This window comes from Lolium rigidum, chromosome 1, assembly GCF_022539505.1.
Source record: "Lolium rigidum isolate FL_2022 chromosome 1, APGP_CSIRO_Lrig_0.1, whole genome shotgun sequence".
In the NCBI taxonomy this organism is placed as follows: Eukaryota; Viridiplantae; Streptophyta; class Magnoliopsida; order Poales; family Poaceae; genus Lolium; species Lolium rigidum.
In genome coordinates, this window is record NC_061508.1 from 193,594,083 (window position 1) to 193,617,682 (window position 23,600).

Below are 23,600 nucleotides of genomic sequence, written 5' to 3' on the forward strand. Positions count from 1 at the left end.
CATTTTATTCAAACAAAAACAAAAACAAAAACAAACCGACCTCCAAGCAAAGCACATAAGATGTGATGGAATAAAAATATAGTTTCAGGGGAGGAACTCGATAATGTTGTCGATGAAGAAGGGGATGCCTTGGGCATCCCCAAGCTTAGACGCTTGAGTCTTCTTAAAATATGCAGGGGTGAACCACCGGGGCATCCCCAAGCTTAGAGCTTTCACTCTCCTTGATCATATCGTATCATCTCCCTCTCTTGATCCTTGAAAACTTCCTCCACACTAAACTCAAAACAACTCATTAGAGGGTTAGTGAACCATCAAAATTTACATGTTCAGAGGTGACATAATCATTCTTAACACTTCTGGACATTGCACAAAGCTACTGAAAGTCAATCGAATAGAAAAATCCATCAAGCATATCAAAACAGGCAATGCGAAATAAAAGGCAGAATCTGTCAAAACAGAACAGTTCGTAAAGACGAATTTTGTTGAGGCACCAGACTTGCTCAGATGAAAATTCTAAAATTGAATGAAAGTTGCGTACATATCTGAGGATCACTCATGTAAATTGGCATAATTTTCTGAGTTACCTACAGAGAATTAGGCCCAGATTCGTGACAGCAAAGAAATCTGTTTCTGCGCAGTAATCCAAATCTAGTATGAACCTTACTATCAACGACTTTACTTGGCACAACAATGCACAAAACTAAGATAAGGAGAGGTTGCTACAGTAGTGAACAACTTCCAAGACTCAAATATAAAATAAAGTACTGTAATAAAAACATGGGTTGTCTCCCATAAGCGCTTTTCTTTAACGCATTTCAGCTAGGCGCAGAAAGTGTGTATCAAGTATTATCAAGAGATGATGCATCGACAACGGGGTTTGGAGTTTTCTCAACCATACATAGTATTTTGGATACATAGGTTTCAGCGGCTCCCTTTTCATTAGTCTTGGGCTTGCTACTCTCATCAAACAAATTTTCAGGAACAAGCCAAGCATAATTATCATCTAGAACTTCATGCATCGCTAGGAGCTTACATGGTATTGGTGCTTTAATCTCCCCACCATCATTACCACTATTAGTGTACTTAATTCTATCCATATCTATTTTTTCAAGTTTTCTTTTAAAATCGGTGATCGTACCAAGCCTCTCATGCTTACTAAAAACTTTTCTAGCTTCTTTAGCTATATCCGCAAATTCTCGCACTAAGACTTTTAGAACAAAATCTCTCTTCTCTCCCCGCTCCATATCAGAAAGTGTAAGAAACATGTGTTGTATCATGGGGTTGAGACTAATCAATCTAGCTTCCATCATACGTACTAAACAAACAGAGACATCTTCATAAGTAGGGACAGCTTTTGCAAGGGGTATATCTTTAAGGTCTTCATGCATACTAACATGGGTGAAAAATTCTTCTATATTATCTCTTCCAATTATAGACCCTTGTCCCACAGGTATTTCTTTTACAGTAAAATTAAAAGGAAACATGTTGAAATAAGTAAAGCAAATGCAAGTAACTATTTTTTTTGTGTTTTTGATATAGGGTGCAAGACAGTAAATAAAGTAAAGCAAGACAAAAACAAAGTAAAGAGATTGGATTGTGGAGACTCCCCTTGCAGCGTGTCTTGATCTCCCCGGCAACGGCGCCAGAAAAGTAGCTTGATGCGTGCAGTCGACACGTCCGTTGGGAACCCCAAGACGAAGGTGTGATGCATACAGTAGCAAGTTTTCCCTCAGAAAGAAACCAAGGTTTATCGAACCAGGAGGAGCCAAGCAGCACGTCGAAGGTTGATGGTGGCGGGATGTAGTGCGGCGCAACACCAGGGATTCCGGCGCCAACGTGGAACCTGCACAACACAACCAAAGTACTTTGCCCCAACGTAACAGTGAGGTTGTCAATCTCACCGGCTTGCTGTAACAAAGGATTAGATGTATAGTGTGGATGATGATTGTTTGCGAGAAAACGAGTAGAACAAGTATTGCGATAGATTGTATTCGATGTAAAAGAATAGGACCGGGGTCCACAGTTCACTAGAGGTGTCTCTCCCATAAGATAAATAGCATGTTGGGTGAACAAATTACAGTTGGGCAATTGACAAATAGAGAGGGCATGACCATGCACATACATGATATGATGAGTATAGTGAGATTTAATTGGGCATTACGATAAAGTACATAGACCGCTATCCAGACATGCATCTATGCCTAAAAAGTCCACCTTCAGGTTATCATCCGAACCCCTTCCAGTATTAAGTTGCAAACAACGAGACAATTGCATTAAGTATGGTGCGTAATGTAATCAATAACTACATCCTCGGACATAGCATCAATGTTTTATCCCTAGTGGCAACAAGCACATCCACAACCTTAGAACTTTACGTCACTTCGTCCCGCATTTAATGGAGGCATGAATCCACTATCGAGCATAAATACTCCCTCTTGGAGTTAAGAGTAAAAACTTGGCCAGAGCCTCTACTAATAACGGAGAGCATGCAAGATCATAAACAACACATAGGTAATAGATTGATAATCAACACAACATAGTATTCTCTATCCATCGGATCCCAACAAACACAACATATAGCATTACAGATAGATGATCTTGATCATGTTAGGCAGCTCACAAGATCCGACAATGAAGCACATAAGGAGAAGATGACCATCTAGCTACTTCTATGGACCCAAAGTCCAGGGGTGAACTACTCACTCATCACTCCGGAGGCGACCATGGCGGTGAAGAGTCCTCCGGGAGATGATTCCTCTCTCCGGCAGGGTGCCGGAGGCGATCTCCTGAATCCCCCGAGATGGGATTGGCGGCGGTGGCGTCCCTGGATGGTTTTCCGTATCGTGGCTCTCGGTACTGGGGGTTTCGCGACGAACACTATATGTAGGCGGAAGGGCAAGTCAGGGGGCCACACGAGGGCCCCACACAACAGGCCGGCGCGGCCAAGGCCCAGGCCGCGCCGCCCTAGTGTGGCGCCACCTCGTGGCCCCACTTCGTAAGTCCTCCGGTCTTCTGGAAGCTTCGTGGAAAAATAGGTCCCTGGGCGTTGATTTCGTCCAATTACGAGAATATTTCCTTACTAGGATTTCTGAAACCAAAAACAGCAGAAAACAGCAACTGGCTCTTCGGCATCTCGTTAATAGGTTAGTGCCGGAAAATGCATAAATATGACATAAAGTATGCATAAGACATGTAGATATCATCAATAATGTGGCATGGAACATAAAAAATTATCGATACGTTGGAGACGTATCAGCATCCCCAAGCTTAGTTCCTGCTCATCCCGAGCAGGTAAACGATAACAAAGATAATTTCTGGAGTGACATGCCATCATAACCTTGATCATACTACTGTAAGCATATGTAATGAATGCAGCGATCAAAACAATGGTAATGACATGAGTAAACAAATGAATCATAAAGCAAAGACTTTTCATGAATAGTACTTTTAAGACAAGCATCAATAAGTCTTGCATAAGAGTTAACTCATAAAGCAATAAATCAAAGTAAAGGTATTGAAGCAACACAAAGGGAGATTAAGTTTCAGCGGTTGCTTTCAACATATAACATGTATATCTCATGGATATTTTCAATGTAAAGTAATATAACAAGTGCAATATGCTAGTATGTTGGAATCAATGCACAGTTCACACAAGTGTTTGCTTCTTGAGGTGGAGAGAGATAGGTGAACTGACTCAACATAAAAGTAAAAGAAAGGCCCTTCGCAGAGGGAAGCATTGATTGCTATATTTGTGCTAGAGCTTTGGTTTTGAAAACAAGAAACAATTTTGTCAACGGTAGTAATAAAGCATATGTATCATATAAATTATATCTTACAAGTTGCAAGCCTCATGCATAGTATACTAATAGTGCCCGCACCTTGTCCTAATTAGCTTGGATTACCGGGATTGTCATCGCAATACACATGTTTTAACCAAAGTGTCACAAAGGGGTACCTCTATGCCGCCTGTACAAAGGTCTAAGGAGAAAGCTCGCATTGGATTTCTCGCTTTTGATTATTCTCAACTTAGACATCCATACCGGGACAACATAGACAACAGATAATGGACTCCTCTTTAATGCATAAGCATGTAGCAAAAATTAATGTTCTCATATGAGATTGAGGATATATGTCCAAAACTGAAACTTCCACCATGGATCATGGCTTTAGTTAGCGGCCCAATGTTCTTCTCTAACATTATGCATGCTCTAACCATTAAATGAGTGGTAAATCTCCCTTACTTCGGACAAGACGGACATGCATAGCAACTCACATGATATTCAACAAAGAGTAGTTGATGGCGTCCCCAGGAACATGGTTATCGCACAACAAACAACTTAATAAGAGATAAAGTGCATAAGTACATATTCAATACCACAATAGTTTTTAAGCTATTTGTCCCATGAGCTATATATTGCAAAGGTAAAGAATGGAAATTTTAAAGGTAGCACTCAAGCAATTTACTTTGGAATGGCGGAGAAATACCATGTAGTAGGTAGGTATGGTGGACACAAATGGCATAGTGGTTGGCTCAAGGATTTTGGATGCATGAGAAGTATTCCCTCTCGATACAAGGTTTAGGCTAGCAAGGTTATTTGAAACAAACACAAGGATGAACCGGTGCAGCAAAACTCACATAAAATACATATTGTAAACATTATAAGACTCTACACCGTCTTCCTTGTTGTTCAAACTCAATACTAGAAATTATCTAGACTTTAGAGAGACCAATTATGCAAACCAAATTTTAGCAAGCTCTATGTATTTCTTCATTAATGGGTGCAAAGTATATGATGCAAGAGCTTAAACATGAGCACAACAATCGCCAAGTATCAAATTATTCAAGACATTTTAGAATTACTACATGTAGCATTTCCCGATTCCAACCATATAACAATTTAACGAAGAAGATTCAACCTTCGCCATGAATACTATGAGTAAAGCCTAAGGACATATTTGTCCATATGCAACAGCGGAGCGTGTCTCTCTCCCACACAATGAATGCTAGGATCCATTTTATTCAAACAAAAACAAACCGACGCTCCAAGCAAAGCACATAAGATGTGATGGAATAAAAATATAGTTTCGGGGAGGAACCCGATAATGTTGTCGATGAAGAAGGGGATGCCTTGGACATCCCCAAGCTTAGACGCTTGAGTCTTCTTAAAATATGCAGGGGTGAACCACCGGGGCATCCCCAAGCTTAGAGCTTTCACTCTCCTTGATCATATCGTATCATCTCCCTCTCTTGATCCTTGAAAACTTCCTCCACACCAAACTCAAAACAACTCATTAGAGGGTTAGTGAACCATCAAAATTTACATGTTCAGAGGTGACATAATCATTCTTAACACTTCTGGACATTGCACAAAGCTACTGAAAGTCAATCGAATAGAAAAATCCATCAAGCATATCAAAACAGGCAATGCAAAATAAAAGACAGAATCTGTCAAAACAGAACAGTTCGTAAAGACGAATTTTATTGAGGAACCAGACTTGCTCAGATGAAAATTCTCAAATTTAATGAAAGTTGCGTACATATCTGAGTATCACTCATGTAAATTGGCAAAATTTTCTGAGTTACCTACAGAGAATTAGGCCCAGATTCGTGACAGCAAAGAAATCTGTTTCTGCGCAGTAATCCAAATCTAGTATGAACCTTACTATCAACGATTTTACTTGGCACAACAATGCACAAAACTAAGATAAGGAGAGGTTACTACAGTAGTAAACAACTTCCAAGACTCAAATATAAAATAAAAGTACTGTAATAAAAACATGGGTTGTCTCCCATAAGCGCTTTTCTTTAACGCCTTTCAGCTAGGCGCAGAAAGTGTGTATCAAGTATTATCAAGAGATGATGCATCGACAGCGGGGTTTGGAGTTTTCTCAACCATGCATAGTATTTTGGATACATAGGTTTCAGCGGCTCCCTTTTCATTAGTCTTGGCTTGCTACTCTCATCAAACAAATTTTCAGGAACAAGCCAAGCATAATTATCATCTAGAGCTTCATGCATCGCTAGGAGCTTACATGGTATTGGTGCTTTAATCTCCCCACCATCATTACCACTATTAGTGTACTTAATTCTATACATATCCATTTTTTCAAGTTTTCTTTTAAAATCGGTGATCGTACCAAGCCTCTCATGCTTACTAAAAACTTTTCTAGCTTCTTTAGCTATATCCGCAAATTCTCGCACTAAGACTTTAGAACAAAATCTCTCTTCTCTCCCCGCTCCATATCAGAAAGTGTAAGAAACATGTGTTGTATCATGGGGTTGAGACTAATCAATCTAGCTTCCATCATACGTACCAAACAAACAGATACATCTTCATAAGTAGGGACAGCTTTTGCAAGGGGTATATCTTTAAGGTCTTCATGCATACTAACATGGGTGAAAAATTCTTCTATATTATCTCTTCCAATTATAGACCCTTGTCCCACAGGTATTTCTTTTACAGTAAAATTAAAAGGAAACATGTTGAAATAAGTAAAGCAAATGCAAGTAACTATTTTTTTGTGTTTTTGATATAGGGTGCAAGACAGTAAATAAAGTAAAGCAAGACAAAAACAAAGTAAAGAGATTGGATTGTGGAGACTCCCCTTGCAGCGTGTCTTGATCTCCCCGGCAACGGCGCCAGAAAAGTAACTTGATGCGTGCAGTCGACACGTCCGTTGGGAACCCCAAGAGGAAGGTGTGATGCGTACGATAGCAAGTTTTCCCTCGAAAAGAAACCAAGGTTTATCGAACCAGGAGGAGCCAAGAAGCACGTCGAAGGTTGATGGCGGCGGGATGTAGTGCGGCGCAACACCAGGGATTCCGGCGCCAACGTGGAACTCGCACAACACAATCAAAGTACTTTGCCCCAACGTAACGATGAGGTTGTCAATCTCACCGGCTTGTCTGTAACAAAGGATTAGATGTATAGTGTGGATGATGATTGTTTGCAGAAAACAAGTAGAATAAGTATTGCGAGTAGATTGTATTCGATGTAAAAGAATAGGACCGGGTCCACAGTTCACTAGAGGTGTCTCTCCCATAAGATAAATAGCATGTTGGGTGAACAAATTACAGCTTGGGCAATTGACAAATAGAGAGGGCATGACCATGCACATACATGATATGATGAGTATAGTGAGATTTAATTGGGCATTACGACAAAGTACATAGACCGCTATCCGAGCATGCATCTATGCCTAAAAAGTCCACCTTCAGGTTATCATCCGAACCCCTTCCAGTATTAAGTTGCAAACAACGGACAATTGCATTAAGTATGGTGCGTAATGTAATCAATAACTACATCCTCGGACATAGCATCAATGTTTTATCCCTAGTGGCAACAAGACATCCACAACCTTAGAACTTTCTCGTCATCGTCCCGCATTTAATGGAGGCATGAATCCACTATCGAGCATAAATACTCCCTCTTGGAGTTAAGAGTAAAAACTTGGCCATAGCCTCTACTAATAACGGAGAGCATGCAAGATCATAAACAACACATAGGTAATAGATTGATAATCAACATAACATAGTATTCTCTATCCATCGGATCCCAACAAACACAACATATAGCATTACAGATAGATGATCTTGATCATGTTAGGCAGCTCACAAGATCCGACAATGAAGCACATAAGGAGAAGACGACCATCTAGCTACTGCTATGGACCCATAGTCCAGGGGTGAACTACTCACTCATCACTCCGGAGGCGACCATGGCGGTGAAGAGTCCTCCGGGAGATGATTCCCCTCTCCGGCAGAGTGCCGGAGGCGATCTCCTGAATCCCCCGAGATGGGATTGGCGGCGGCGTCTCTGGAAGGTTTTCCGTATCGTGGCTCTCGGTACTGGGGGTTTCGCGACGAAGACTATATGTAGGTGGAAGGGCAAGTCAGGGGGCCACACGAGGGCCCCACACAACAGGCCGGCGCGGCCAAGGCCCAGGCCGCACCGCCCTAGTGTGGCGCCACCTCGTGGCCCCACTTCGTAAGTCCTCCGGTCTTCTGGAAGCTTCGTGGAAAAATAGGCCCCTGGGCGTTGATTTCGTCCAATTCCGAGAATATTTCCTTACTAGGATTTCGAAACCAAAAACAGCGAGAAAACAACGAATCGGCTCTTCGGCATCTCGTTAATAGGTTAGTGCCGGAAAATGCATAAATATGACATAAAGTATGCATAAGACATGTAGATATCATCAATAATGTGGCATGAAACATAAGAAATTATCGATACGTTGGAGACGTATCAACGCATAAAAGAGTTGTTTGCTTGGCCTAAGCTGAAAGCTTCGATACAAAAAAATGTGGCAGTCTGTGGAGTCAGTCAACAAGCAAAAGTGGAGCACGTCAAAATGCCAGGACTATTGTAACTGTTGCCGGTTCCTACTCAACCCTGGGAGATGGTGAGTCGGGACTTTATTGAAGCTTTGCCACGCTCACGCAATTGTGATGTCATCTTGGTGGTGATTGACAGATTCTCTAAGTTTGGTCACTTTTTGCCCCTTGCTCACCACTTCAGAGTTCACAACGCTTCAGGTAGCTGTTGCGGTCAGAAACCCACCGGCGGGCAGCGACGGGCAACACCGTAGAGCCGGGAATCTCCCAGGACTGCGGCTGGCCCTGGTCCCTCCGAGCGACGGCCCGCAAAGCCTTATGCACACACGTCCAATGCTGATGCAAGGGCGTGCCACCTGACCTATACCTGGTCAGGAAGGTGTTGGATGATGCCTCGCTTAGTTTCCTGCATGGCATACACGTAAACGTTAAATACGAGCCTCGATCGGCTCTCAGGTTGTCCCGTGAATCGGCTCAAAGAGCCGATCCACCCATGATACGTACGAGGTGTACGATCGTATGGTGGTCCCGCTTGATCAAGATAAAGCTGAAGCGACCTACTACGATTTGGGGTTTTCACCGCACAATCGGAACATCCTACTCGTGATTGGGCCTCGCGACCGCGCACGGTGATCATAAGCCGATCCTAGACAGGGCCTAAAAACCAACACGAGGTTGATCCTCGGAACGTCCTGTCTAGGGCTGGCAAACGACACCCTACACGCCGCTGGATCCTCCAACCCTTTGTAAGGCCTAACAATGCAGATATTAAACTAATCCTTGAGGAACAAGGAGCAATCATAACGGATCGGATCTACTAAACAATGATCAAGCGGGGTGCCGCCCTTACACCCGTGACAGGCGTAAGGGCGGCTAGATGCCTAAGGGTTGCACGACGATAGCATATGATACGAAGAACAATGCTAACCCTAAAACACCTATGATAACTACGTTGCTCGCCATCAAAAAGGCTTCAGCACGAGCAACGCATGGAGGACGAATAAACGTGTGCTGCCTAGATCGCAAGATGCGATCTAGGCAGCATGGTGCTTACTCGGAAGAAACCCTCGAGACGGGGAGTTGGCGATGCGCCGAGATTGGTTTGTGGTGAACGTTGGTTGTTGTTTATTTCATAAACCCTAGATACATATTTATAGTCCGGGGGACTTTCTAATTCAGGCGTGCACCTAACCGTGCACGGGTAAAACTCTAACTTCTAACCGACACGTATCCTACTATGGTACAGATACACGGGCAATTAGCCCAAACTTGGTACACAAGGCCGATTCATGTATTTCTTCTATATATATATTCTTCAAGCCTATCTCCAATCACGGCCCACCTCTGATCCGGTCAAATTCTGGTGATAACACATGCCCCCCTGGTTTTGGAAATGTCATTTCCAAAATCATTACGCTTTTCCTTCGTCGGGTCATGTCGTGGCAGAACAGCACTGCCGCAGAATCTTCCATCATTTTGCCTCGCCTCCTTGGCTTCTCTGCACGAATTGATAATTTCAGCATCACGTCCTCGAGAACCGTTATGGCATTAAATCTCCACTACACCCCCTTTATTTATCTGTGCCGAATGGTTTGCCACTTCACCCCCCTGCTCCAAACTAGCCGTCAGCCAAAAAAACCCTCTCCTTCCATAGCCATGTCGTCCTCTTCCTCCTCTTCCGTTTCTCTCCAATCCTCTTCCTCAAGCAAGTCGATTCCAGAGCACGACCAAATAAAAGCGTACAATAGGCGCGCTCCCAAACATTGGGACGAGCAGGAGTGGGACTTCGATTTCGTGCCGGAGGGCCGACCCGAGGACCTTGTCTGGTCAGACGGCGCCATGCCCCTGACTGACGGGGAGGATGACCTCCGATTCCTGATTGACGGAGACCTGGCGGCGGAGAGTAATGACGACGACCATCCCTTCCGGGGTAAATTCACCTCCATCACCAAAGAAGAAGAAGAGGATGACGAAGACGAAGACGTTTCCTCCAACACGAAGAAGAAACAGGAGGACGACACCTCCTCCGACGAACCGCCGCCAAAGCGCATCCGTGGCTGGGCTTGGTCAGATGAGGACGATGATGATGACGAGGAAGAAGCCTCCGCTGAAGGTTACAGTAGCAGCAACGAGGAGCCCCCCAACAGCAGCGCCGGCGGCGGCTACGGCGGTGATGACGAGGACAACGACGGCTTTTAGAGTAGAGACCACTTAGCATAGGGCTAGTGGTAGCAATCTGTTTCCTTTTTGTTGAGTAATCGGCTCCTCTTTGTAAGAAATCTTAGTATCAATGAGAAATTCCTTTTGCCATGAAGAACTTCCTTCGATTTTGCCGATTTCCTCTCAAACTGATTTTGCCGATTGTTAATTTGATCAACGCTCAATGAGCCGATGGCAACACCTAGGTCCATCATATTCTGCGGGACAAGCCAATTCAGTCATCCCTTCAAACGGTAGCTGCGAACCTAACTTGAATTCAGATCCCCAAACTTCCAACTGAACAGATCCAAACCGCAGTCACTGAGCGTAGTGCTAGATTTAACGGCAACTCCTGAAAAAAAATGCCTGATCTCATCATTAACTTTAGGTGTCAGACACTTTTCTGCCGAATCTCCCTCTTCCAGATCCTCTTTGCCTTCAGGAAAACTTTAGGACGGTTGCTGAATCAACTCGAATGTCGAAGCTGCCACTTCTGCAGAACATGCATCACTTGTCCACAAATTCCCTTGTGATAGTCTGCAGCGATGTTTATAATCCTACTCTGTTTTCTTGCAGCAACCATCTCGTAAAATAAAATTGAGGTGCAGAGCCAGCCGATTTCAGCAAAAATCGGTTCCCTATAGCAAAGGGTCCTTCAGGGCAAGCTGCCCCCCGAGCCTTAGTCAAGGCGAGGCAAGTAATGACCCAGCCAAATGTGCCACCATCGGCTTCCAAATTATAACGCAGAGCCAGCCGGTTTTAACAAAATCGGCTCCCCAGAGCAGAGAACCTTCAGGGTGAGCTGCCTCCCGAGCTTCTGAGAGTGACATCGACCAAGTCACCACCTTGGTTCACCCCCTCCACGGAGCAGAAGGCCATCCGTGTCTTGGAACCGTAGTGGGTGGATCCTGTGTAATTTTGCTAGAGTCGATGGCTATGCATCGGCTTTGTTCCTCAGCTGCGTGAGAATTTTTTTTTACGGGCCGATTTTTCTATCGGCCCCCAATGTTTCACTGCACATGTATCGCACATGTTCATCTGATTAGGTGCCCCCCCGAGCCGATTCTGCCAGGTAACTGCTGAAATCGGCTCTGTGATTAGCCAAGGCACTCTATGTGAACGTCGGCTCTGCTAGGACCAGTGTGGACTTCTTCCAGTGCATCAGCCGACGCAAACCCATTGCCTATTAGATCGACGTTGAACTCAGGCAGAATGAATGGTGAGGATAATTTTGGCCGATTGCTGGAATCGGCCTCCATGTTGTTTGCTCGATGAAGGTTTTGTAACGTTCCTCCATAGATCCTTGGGGCCGATCTCCCGGATCGGCATTGCCACGTTTGTTCATCGATGTTGCTTTTGTTACACGGTCGGGCCGGTGGATAAAACCAACCTAACCCCGCCCTTTGTCACGTCGATGCTTTCTCGTGACTTCTCAAAGATGACCGGCCGTGGGCCGCAGATCAAGCTGTGCCACGGGTGTTTCGTCTACTCTCGGAGCGCTAAACTCCGTTGGAAGGATGAACACCATGTTTGTGCCGGCCGATGCCTCATCATCGGCTTTCTTTTGTCCGGGCCGCCACTCTTTCCTTTGTGGTCGACCTTCTTCGTCCGGGAGTTCGCTGAATTTTAGCGGCCGGATCAGGCCGCGCCTTCCTCAACGTGTGCGAGGTATAACCTTTCGGCTTCCTCCAACCCACGTAGTCGCTGAACCCTTCGCTTTTGGGAACGGCTGAGCCCATCGGGGCACCACCTTGGCCGATGATACTTGTCTTCTTCTTCATCATCGTCCTCTAGTTCCTCGAGATCTTCCACCCGAGCGGACTCAGCATGCTTGTTCCGAGGCGGGAGAGGCCCTAGACGTTTGAACACGGACACGTTAGCCGCATCCTTCTTCTTTTGTTTACATTCAGGAAGTTGCCGATTGTAGGCAATCGGCTCATTCCCGAATCCCAGCGGTGTCCGAAGAAGGGGCAGTCCGGTGCCTATCCTCGTCGTCTTGCTCCCTCGACTTTTCCTTGGCGTGGCGCTCATATCGCTCCTCGTCGCGATCATGCCGACGACGTCTCCTGTCGTCCCTAGCCAGACGATCTTTTTCATCATCGTCGTTGTATCGCCGGCGTGGGTCGTATTGACCCACATACTTGTTGAGGAGGTGATCAGAGAGAGGTCGCTGATATCTTACGTTCCTCACTTCTCCCCCTGTGATGTAGCGCTTGCCGTCGTGGCGGAGCCGATCGCGTGGAGCGGCTTCCTCCGTGTCCTTGCTATGAGAGCAGCTGCCCTCATCTCCGTCCTTACCGAGTGGTGCCCGAGTCCTACCATGTTGATATTGCACGAGAAATCTGGCTGGCACCCTCCATGGTAAGTATACTCCACCATGTTAACGGCGGGGAAGGGGTGTGTGTCGACCTTCATGGCGTACTTGGTTGAAAATTAGCCGCCCTTGTTCTATCGCCATTTGGACCTGCGACGCCAAACCCCCGGTCGTTAGTGGCGTGGGTGAACGTGTTATGCCACTTGCGGTATGGCTTTCCGTTCAGCTCTCGCACCGTGGGGATCTTGTGGCCTTCGGGTACCTTTAGCTGCTTCTCCTTGAGTAAGAGGTCGAAAATCTGCTCAGCTTTGGTCACGTCGAAGTCGAACCCTTTTGGAGGGCCTTGTGGCTTAACCCACTTACAGGACACGGGGCTTGCCGCCCGAGTCCATTCAGCCACTTGCTACCTCTTGATCTCCCGCAGACACCTTCATCCTCGTCCGCCTCAACCGGGACCACCGCACGCTTGAATTTGTCCTCGGTAAACATCCGGGTGGCGCTGTTCATATGCTGACGAGCTTACGCACCATGTGCGCCAATGAAGGGTAGTCTCGCTTGGGAGGCCACGTCCTTGATCGATGATGAGAGACCCACCACCGCCAACTCGATCGCTTCTTTTTCACTTACGTGAACCGAATAGCATCGGTTCCTAACGGTCCTGAAGCGCTGGATGTATTCTGACACTGTTTCCCCGCGCTTCTGTCGTACTTGTGCTAGATCGGCAATACCAGCCTCGGAAGCCTCTGAGTGATACTGTATGTGGAACTGCTCTTCCAACTGCTTCCAAGTCCGGATTGAGTTCGGTGGCAGCGATGTGTACCACCCGAAAGCCGATCCTGTGAGGGACTGTGCGAAGAACCTCACACGCAGCTCGTCTGATGCTGAGATCGTGCCCAGCTGTGCCAAATATCGGCTCACATGCTCGATGGAGCTGGAACCATCTGATCCATTAAACTTGGTGAAATCAGGGAGCCGATATTTGGGTGGTAGTGGGATCAATTCGTACTCATTAGGGTACGGCTTGGAATAGCCGATTGTCCTCCTTTTCGGCATCATGCCAAACTGATCTTTCAAGATTGTACAAATCTGATCCGCGGTGATGGCTGCAGGCGTCGAACTCTGAAGATTCGCCGGGGTGGCATACTTAGCCAGCCATGCTTGCTTTTCCAGCTCGAGCCAACCGCAGGAGCTGAGCTGCGGAGGTTTGTCGGAGTGGCATACTTAGCTAGCCACGTCCGCTTCTCAATATCCGCTCCCGACGTTCCTCCCGCTTGTTCCGAAGTCCCCGCTATTGCAGCTCGGTTCGAGAGTGCCCGAGTCATCGCAGTCTGGCACGTATGCGCACGTGTATCCGTGCGTGATCTCCTTGGGCGCCTCATGTAGGAATTGGTAGTCACTAGGGTCACCACCAATCTTGTAGACGACATATGCCGATGAGTTCGGCACTTCTGGTGCTGCCAACGCGAACGGCAGCGGTGGACGGGACCGGAGTGGCATCTCTCCTTGGTAAGTCCCCGCAGCCGGTCCCGACGGAGAGTACCGATGGCTCATGATTTCCTGGATCACGCGAAGAGCGACACGCTCCAAAGTGTTCACTGGTGCTCTCGGAATGGCGGTGCAGCCGAATGAGCCACCATGAAGTTGATCTCCTCGACGCAGCGACTCGGTGCGTTCTTCCGACGGGGTGGACAGGTCCACTCCATCGAGCGCGCCTTCAGGTGAGAACCCTTTCCACCCGATGCCATGTGAGCGGGTTCCGTGAAAAGAGCCGATGAGGTCGGCTTCGAGGACCGCCTTGATCTCGTCATGCTTCTTCTTGAGCTCGTCGGCCGGATCCTCGTACTTGACCGGAGTGCCTTCCGCCATCTCAGATGTAGATGGCGATGCGGTTGATGTCGAAGATGGTCCCACCGGGCGTGCCGGAATGTGTTGCGGTCGGAAACCCACCGGCGGGCAGCGACGGGCAACACCGTAGAGCCGGGAATCTCCCGAGACTGCGGCCGGCCCCTGGTCCCTCCGAGCGACGGCCCGCAAAGCCTTCTGCACACACGTCCGATGCTGATGCAAGGGCGTGCCACCTGACCTATACCTGGTCGGGAAGGTGTTGGATGATGCCTCGCTTAGTTTCCTCGCATGGCATACACGTAAATGTTAAATACGAGCCTCGATCGGCTCTCGGGTTGTCTCGTGAATCGGCTCAAAGAGCCGATCCACCCATGATACGTACGAGGTGTACGATCGGATGCTGGTCCCGCTTGATCAAGATAAAGCTGAAGCGACCTACTACGATTTGGGGTTTTCACCGCACAATCGGAACATCCTACTCGTGATTGGGCCTCGCGACCGCGCACGGTGATCGTAAGCCGATCCTAGACAGGGCCTAAAAACCAACATGAGGTTGATCCTCGGAACGTCCTGTCTAGGGCTGGCAAACGACACCCTACACGCCGCTGGATCCTCCAACCCTTTGTAAGGCCTAACAATGCACATATTAAACTAATCCTTGAGGAACAAGGAGCAATCATAACGGATCGGATATACTAAACAATGATCAAGCGGGGTGCCGCCCTTACACCCGTGATAGGCGTAAGGGCGGCTAGATGCCTAAGGGTTGCACGACGATAGCATATGATACGAAGAACAATGCTAACCCTAAAACACCTATGATAACTACGTTGCTCGCCATCAAAAGGCTTCGGCACGAGCAACGCATGGAGGACGAATAAACGTAGTGCTGCCTAGATCGCAAGATGCGATCTAGGCAACATGGTGCTTACCTAGAAGAAACCCTCGAGACGGGGGAGTTGGCGATGCGCCGAGATTGGTTTGTGGTGAACGTTGGTTGTTGTTTATTTCATAAACCCTAGATACATATTTATAGTCCGGGGGACTTTCTAATTCGAGCGTGCACCTAACCGTGCACGGGTAAAACTCTAACTTCTAACTGACACGTATCCTACTATGGTACAGATACACGGGCAATTAGCCCAAACTTGGTACACAAGGCCGATTCATGTATTTCTTCTATATATATATTCTTCAAGCCTATCTCCAATCACGGCCCACCTCTGATCCGGTCAAATTCTGGTGATAACAGTAGCTCAAGTTTTCATCAACTCTATTTACCATCTTCATGGTTTGCCAAAAATCATTGTGTCCGGTAGGGACAAGATCTTCAACAACACTTTTTGGAAGGAATTATTTAGGTTATCGGATAATGCTTTCCACATGAGTTCATCTTACCATCCACATACGGATGGCCAAACAGAGAGGCTCAATCAGTGCCTTGAAACGTGTCTTCGATGTGCTGTTCACAAAAATCCAAAGAAACAGTATGAATGGATCCCGCATGCTGAACATTGGTATAATACCACCTACCATTCATCGCTTGGTAGAACTCTCTTTGAAGTTGTCTTTGGACGCAAGCCTAGACTAGATAGTTGGGGATCACATCTTATGGCTAGGTTGCATCTCATGATTTGGATACGTGGCTGGTGTAGCGAGTTGAAACAATTGAAGTTCTTCGCCAACAATTGCTTCACGCTCAAAGCAGAATGAAGAAGCATGCATACCGAAATAGGTCAGGACATCGTTTTGCGGTGGGTGATATGGTCTATTTGAAATTGCAGTCGTTTGTACAACAATGTACCGAGAAGAGGACTTGCAACAAGTTGGCTCTTCGTTACTTTGGACCATATAAAATTGTGGCAGGAGTGGGTGAAGTGGCGTATAGGCTGAAGCTTCCTGAGTCCAGTAAGATCCATGATGTGGTCCACCTATCTCTCTTGAAGAACCATGTTCCACTTATTGCCATTGCTACTGAAGACCTAGCTTCGACTTCTTCCTCATCGACAAGCGCAACACCGTCTTCGACTACTGCATCATCGTCAAGTACGGTACCTACTTCGACTCCTACATCGTCAACAAGTTCAAATTTTGCATCACTTTCATCGTTCTTGGGCCGTGCAGGCCTTGTAAGAGGGAAAGAGATGATTACATATATTCAGTCATCGGCCGCGGGACGGTATATCGATAATGAAGTATCTGAACAGTCGTTCTCCTGTTCGTCCTTTCCTTAGCCTACCGCTTCAGTCTCTCGCCTAGATCCCCACTTTCCCTCTTCCATCCCCCTTCCCAAATGATCCTTGTTTCGGATTCGTGACATGAAGATAGAACCTAAAGTAATAACATGTTCTTATGTTACTAGTCTGACCAGCCTAAAAACTTGGCAGTGATTTCCGGTGAGTTCACCTCACCCGTTCTGGCCAATGGTGTTCTTGCCACTGTACCGGACCAAGCTGAGCCCCCACACCAACAGTTATTTAACTGCAACAAGGTGGCCTGGGCTTGCTTTCTTGCCTCGTTTTTATTTAGTGATGACTATAAATATTTCTGGCGCCCCCTGCCACGCCCTCTGCCCTGTCTCTTACTATTAGTTGTACCTCTGTCTGTCTCTCCCTCCCTCCACACAGCCTGACAGCCACTTGTTTCTTCTTCTTCTTCCTCTGATCGATCTCTTTCTCCAATTGGAGCAGCCCAACTCACAATTTTGGTTTCTTGTTTCAGCTTGCCACTTCTCCCGCAGCTTAGCATATTTAGAGCGTAGCAGATTGACTAGGCTAGCAGCAGACCAGAATTATACTACAAGCTCGAGGATTGATTAGGAGGAGCTAGATCACGCGCGTGGCAAGATGATGCGCGGGAAGGATCACACCAGGGCCCCGGCATTCTCCCCGATGAAGGAGTCGGTGGCGGCGGCGGTGCAGGAGGAGGTGTGGGAGGTCCGGCCCAGCGGCATGCTGGTGCAGAAGCGCACCCCGGACTCGGACCCGCCCCCCGGCGGCGCGCCCGTGCCCACCATCCGCGTCAAGGTCAAGTTCGCCGGCGTCACCCACGAGGTGTACGTCAACTCGCAGGCCTCCTTCGGGGAGCTCAAGAAGCTCATGGCCGAGAAGACGGGGCTCCACCCGGACGACCTCAAGGCCGTGTACAAGGGCAGGGAGGCCGACTCCAAGGAGTTCCTCGACATGATCGGCGTCAGGGACCGCTCCAAGCTCACCATGCTCGAGGACCCCAGCGCCCAGGCCAGGCGCCTCATCGAGGAGCGCAGGAATGCCAAGGCCCAGCGCGCCGCCAAGGCCGTCTCACGCGTCAGTCTCGACGTCGACAAGCTCGCCTCCAAGGTAATTACTTGAGCTTGAATCTTTTGCCATCCTCCTATCTTGTTATGATGCTTCTTCCATGGTGCGTGCCTGGTGGGCGGTTGAGTTGACTTGGCCTGCGCTGCGTGCTTGGCTGCAGGTGTCCGCGCTAGAGACGATCGTGAACAAGGGCGGGAGGGTTGTGGAGGCCGACGTGGTGGCGCTCACCGAGGCGCTGATGAACGAGCTGGTGAAGCTGGACGCCGTGGCCGCCGAGGGCGACGTCAAGGCACAGCGCCGGATCCAGGAGAAGCGCGTGCAGAAGCATGTCGAGGCGCTGGACGCCATCCGCGCCAAGGCCGCCAAGAACACCCGCGCGTCCCCTGCGCCCAATAACAACAAGGCTGCCGCCCGGCCAAACCACCTGCCGCCGCGCCCGCCGCCGGCGCACCACCAGCAGCGTCGGCAGTTCCAGCCCGCGGCGCCCACCACGGCGACCGCGCCGGCGCCGCAGACCGCGACGGCGAGCTGGGACAGCTTCGACCTGCTGTCCTCCGCGCCGTCCTCCTCGGCCCCCGTGAGCACCATGGCGCTGGCGACCACCACCTCGCCGTCCCCGAAGTTCGACTGGGAGCTCTTCTAGACGGTTCGTGGGCCCCCCACACCCACCTTCCACATGCGTGTGCACGTTCACGGCTCGACCAGCTAGCCGGTGACTTTCCTCTTCATCTCTCTCGGTCATGGCGCGCGTCAACTGTCACATTGTCCCCTTCTTCTTCTTCCTTTCTTCCTCCATTCTTTCCCTGTTTCTTTCGAGTGTATATTGATCTCTTCAAGAAAGGCAAACATCGTCTCCAGTAATATGATTCTGCTCGGCCGATCGACTCCCACTCCCAAAATCCACAGGAAGTGGAGCTAGTAGATACACACGTACATCCATGATCGATATCCATGCATAGCGAATAAGTGGTGGCCTTATGATGATGAAGCAGGAATTTTCCATGTCAGATTTGTGTATATTACTACTATTGTACAGTGTACATCAAAATCATCAATTACCATTATATGCGCTTGGTCTTGCTCGTGATGGATGGATGGATGTATGATCCATCCCACATTGTACAAACAAATGCCACTGCTGGTGAGCTGAGTACCGCATTATTGCTTGCTGGTGTATTGATTCATGGAGATCGATCGATCGATCAGTGGGGATTAATTACAGGCGCAAGTGCACTGATTGACCAACCGGGCTGCAATTATTTAGGCATCTGCCAGGGCAGGGGTAGTTAGCGTTGTCTGATCAAAAGCTTCCATTAACAGATGGTTTATGCGACGCTAGTGGTGGCTTTGTCTGACCATGCCTTAATGTAGGATACCTTTTCTCCACCTCTGGTTCGTTCTACCTTTGTTCCACGAGTTGTAGTATATGCTTAATCTTTTGTGTCGGCGCAACAGTAGTAGCTAGCTGTAGTCGTAGCTGTTGGAGACTTTGGACTGGGGATACCAATACATATATTTGTGTGGTTTGTATAAGCCTTCCTTGATGCTGCTTTTCGTTCAAGTGGTTGCTGCCAGGTCAGTGTGCATCAGCTAGCTGTGATTGAACGGTACAGAGAAAACAAAACAATATTCCAACCGCTATTACAGAACTGATCCCTACAATGATCCTCTGGCATTGATGGCCTGATCATTGCATAACCCTCTTCTGCTCCATGCTACATACCCCTTCTAATGTCTGTTTGTAACTGGAACTAGCTAGTACTAGAACATCATGGCCTATTGTGGGCAGCAGGGTGTGTAGGAAACATGCTGAGGAGAAGATCTGTTTGGGGGTGGTACAGCGTAGGAGTATGTGCAGAGCTTCGGAAGTGTGTTGCAGTTTCAGTGACAGATTCAGCATGTGGGCGCTGTGATGTGTGCTAAGATAGATGGCGGTTGGAAGCTTCGTGTACGTACAACAATGTAGTCCTACTAGTTAAGCTAGGAGCCTAGGTACGTAGTAGTTTGCATGAAGCAGCCTAATTATTGGGCTGGTGAAAATGGACGGTTTGTTTCATGCATGCTAGCTGTATGTTTCTAGCCCCCATCAATTCGGTGCCGGTGCATGGTCGCCGTCGACGGCGACAAGCCAGCTTACTTCGACACCAGTTCTCTCGCTGCGCTACAAGCCTCTATCGTTTTCCTTTGCTTGCACATTTCGGAGGAGCTTGTACAGAGACAAGGCGAGGTGGGAGATCGACTCGCGCAAGCTATAGCCAGTGTCTTCGTGAACACACGCGTTAATTCAGTAGACACCTGACCTGCGGTTGGAACTGAGGCGTCGCGCCTCAACAGCTCGTTAGGTGCGAGGTATCTAGCCGTGGAGTGGAGGTTTAGTCGATCTGGCGAGGAAGGAAGCTTCGGGTCGACTTGTTTATTAAGCTGGTCGTTCATTTCGTCTTGGCCTGTCACTGGCGTGCAAATTGAAAGACGGTAAGAGCGCATGTGCGTCAAAAATAAAGTATTCTTCACGAGCAAATGCCGTAAATGCAATTCAGTTCCCAAGAACATATCCTCTGCATACGAAAAGTAATTTTATAAATATAAAGAAATAGGATTTTTTTCAAATACCTGCACACGTCCATGTCAGTTGGTTGTTTGAAGAAAATTTATAAACAACACACAAATATCGTGGCGTGTGCTAAAAAGATAAGTTGACGGTATTGCTTATTTAGAGCATAGAACTTTTATCTTTTCTATTGAAAAAAACACGCATGCTCAATTTTACGTAAAAATAGCACAAACACGGACCATATAAGTGCACAAGTATCAGATTTTCAAATTTGATTTTCTATTGTTCATTCTTATTCCACATCTAAATGCTAATGATAAGCACTTCGGTACCTAGCCAGTAATAAAATTATACTACATTTGTGCATAAAAGGATGTCCCAATTGTGTTTAAATTTAGACATGTGCAGATACTCTTTACTGTATAGTTACACCCAAATGTAGTCAAACCTTCGATATTGTTTTATGAACGGAGCGAGCAGTATATTACGACCTGCAATACTTAATTTGGAAGGGAGTTATACATATTCTTTAGGCGCTCAGCAAGCCCCATTAATAGGCCACGTTTGGGATCGTGTATCGGTGCCCCAGGCCTATCTTTTTTCCCCCTGCTACTAGCCTATGGATCCGTGGATGCAGGAGAGATCGACGATTAACAATGGCTTGCTCAGTTGGTGTGCTAGTTGACTTTTGGCAGCCAATTAGAGCAAGTTTAATAATAGAGTTAATTGTTGGCTACAAGAAATAGCCATGTCATCTATAGTTAGCTATATAGCTAATTTGTACAATAGTTAGTTACAAAATTGTGCTACTTTATTGATGCCGACTAAGATCAATTGTACTTGCTCTTAAGGGATTGCTTTGTTGGGTTGGAAACGTCAACCTCAAACTTTCGGGCCTTGAACCGTTTCAGGATAAAATTTGCATTTCCTTTAAAAGGAAAACGCTTCGAGGCATCATTATATGAAGGCTGACCTTTCTAAAGTGAAGGTTCCTTCCGAGCGACGCTTCGGTGAGGACACGTGGCAGCATCCAGCCCCGACCCGGGAGGGCCACAGGATAAGCGTTTCGTGTAAGGATGGCAATGAGTAGAGCATGTGCATACATGGTAGAGCAATCCTATACCCATACCTTATAGTTGGTGGGTATAAACTTTTACCCATATCCATACTTACGGGTATAAAACTTTATCCATGCATACCCGTCGGGTATGTGTGCCCATTGGGTACTCGACGAATAGATCAAATAGTACACAAAGTATTCATAATTTTACTTTATCGATAGCAAATTTGATTAAAAAATAAATTGACTCAACACAATAACTTGTAGTTAAGTACATAACAATTATCAAAATATAGAAATCACAATATCATATTGTAACTCATAAATCAACAAGAATAGATATATCACATAAAAAATGATAATAAACGAGTAAGATATTGATATACCCACATGTACAAAGCTATATTTGTGTTATACTCATGACTTAACGACGAGGGTATGAGTACTATCCATGGATATAAAGGTGTGCCTATACCTTGCCCATGAAAATACGGTACTCACGGGTACCCGTATTCGTTGGTAAAATTGTCATCCTTAATTCAGTGACACGTGGAATGCGGAAGTACAGCGACGCAAACCCATCGAAGCGTTAGCTAGTCTAGTTCATCCACAAGTATAGCTAGCTACGACAATCGTTTCTTAGCACGGAATAAAAACAAACAACAAAGTACGAAAAAGGCAACGGAAAATAAAATCACGAGTACACAAGATACAAAGTACGACTACACCTCAGAGCAACCCAAATATGTTCATGTACAAGTACAACACAGTGAAACCTCGAGTACAGTCACGAACAACACACAAGTGCACTTATGAAGAAATTCAAGTACCCCAAAGTACGAGTACAATTATATAGAACACAAAAGTACATTTACTACAATACATGAGTACAGTTACATACGAATCCGACTACACCGAAAATACAAGTGCAACTGAGTGAGCACCTGACTATAATTGCGTACAAAGCATGAGTACAGTTACATACGGAGCACGACTACAACTAAGTACGAGTACAACTCAGTGAAAACACAAAAATACCAAACTATAGGTGCGCTCTTAATGGAACCCCCGAGTACATTGAAGTACGAGTATAACATAGTGCAAATCCAAGTACAGACACATCTCGAGTACAATCATACTAGTTTTGTATGTACAAATTTTTTTTTATTAAAACATATCAACATGAGATCTAGTTTTGAAGATCTCGACTTGAGGATCTCAAAGGTGAAAACGGGATGTAATTTTGACGAATGGTTCTCAAGAAATTTCATTTTCAAAAAATGAATCTAAAAACTAAATAGAAAAATGTAGACAACCCACCATCCCCATATCCTTCTCTCTCCTCCCTCATACACGCTTCTTTCCCTTACCACACGTGAGTTTCTCCAGCGAGGTCTCCAGCGATGTTTCCGACGAGGTCAGTTTTTGCTACAACAGTACAATTTTGTGCTACAAGTTCTCCGGAGAGGTCTCCGATGGTGTCCAGTGAGGTCTTCGTCAAGGCTTGTGTGTTTCGTGGGTGAATCATTTTGTGCTACAATCGTGGTGGTTTTGTTGCATTCGTCCTTTTATTAAAGCAAAGTGGGATTTCAGTGGGAATAGGTAGGTTTTGCTCCGAACAAAATGTTTTTTTGGCTACATTGGTAAATTATGGAAGGAAATATGGGATCGGGGAGACAACTGGGATATATTTCACTCTCTCGACCCGAGGGATCAAAAATTTGGTTCCTCGGGGGTTGCCCTGCACTGGAAAACACTTGCGATCACCTGCGAAATCGCAACATTTGCTTCCTTTGTCTCCAGGACGTACCACACGTCCCCGCAAGCCCGCATAGAGACTGCACTTCTTTATCTATTCAGGGTCCCCATGTTTCCATTATGTTGAGTTCTCCCATCCCACATCCTCCTGCTCTTGTCCCTCATCTCCACAAAATCATGGCAATGCCCCGATCCACCTACCGGCGGCACCTGATCATTCCTCCGTTGAACTTCGCCACGCA

At 46.7% G+C, this 23,600-nt stretch overlaps 1 protein-coding gene across 2 annotated transcripts; it reads left to right on the forward strand.

Annotated features, from left to right (window-relative positions):
* Positions 1-17,231: 17,231 nt before the first annotated feature.
* On the forward strand, positions 17,232-19,067 carry LOC124682913 (BAG family molecular chaperone regulator 2-like). Of its 2 annotated transcripts, XM_047217518.1 has the most exons (3): positions 17,232-18,031; positions 18,150-18,457; positions 18,518-19,067. In XM_047217518.1, exons 1-3 carry the CDS (start codon positions 17,540-17,542, stop codon positions 18,630-18,632), a joined length of 915 nt encoding a protein of 304 aa, XP_047073474.1. In that variant the 5' UTR covers positions 17,232-17,539; the 3' UTR covers positions 18,633-19,067. The 2 variants fall into 2 exon arrangements, with proteins under 2 accessions (XP_047073474.1, XP_047073473.1); XM_047217517.1 differs by having other exon boundaries at positions 18,150-19,067.
* The last annotated feature ends 4,533 nt before the right edge of the window (positions 19,068-23,600 follow it).

What these genes read in the sequence shown, in the direction of transcription:
- LOC124682913 (XM_047217517.1), top strand. Translation starts at nt 17,540, where the DNA reads ATGATGCGCGGGAAGGATCACACCAGGGCCCCGGCATTCTCCCCGATG. An exon ending in TCGACAAGCTCGCCTCCAAG is followed by an intron (nt 18,032 to 18,149) that starts GTAATTACTTGA and finishes GCTTGGCTGCAG; the next exon opens with GTGTCCGCGCTAGAGACGAT.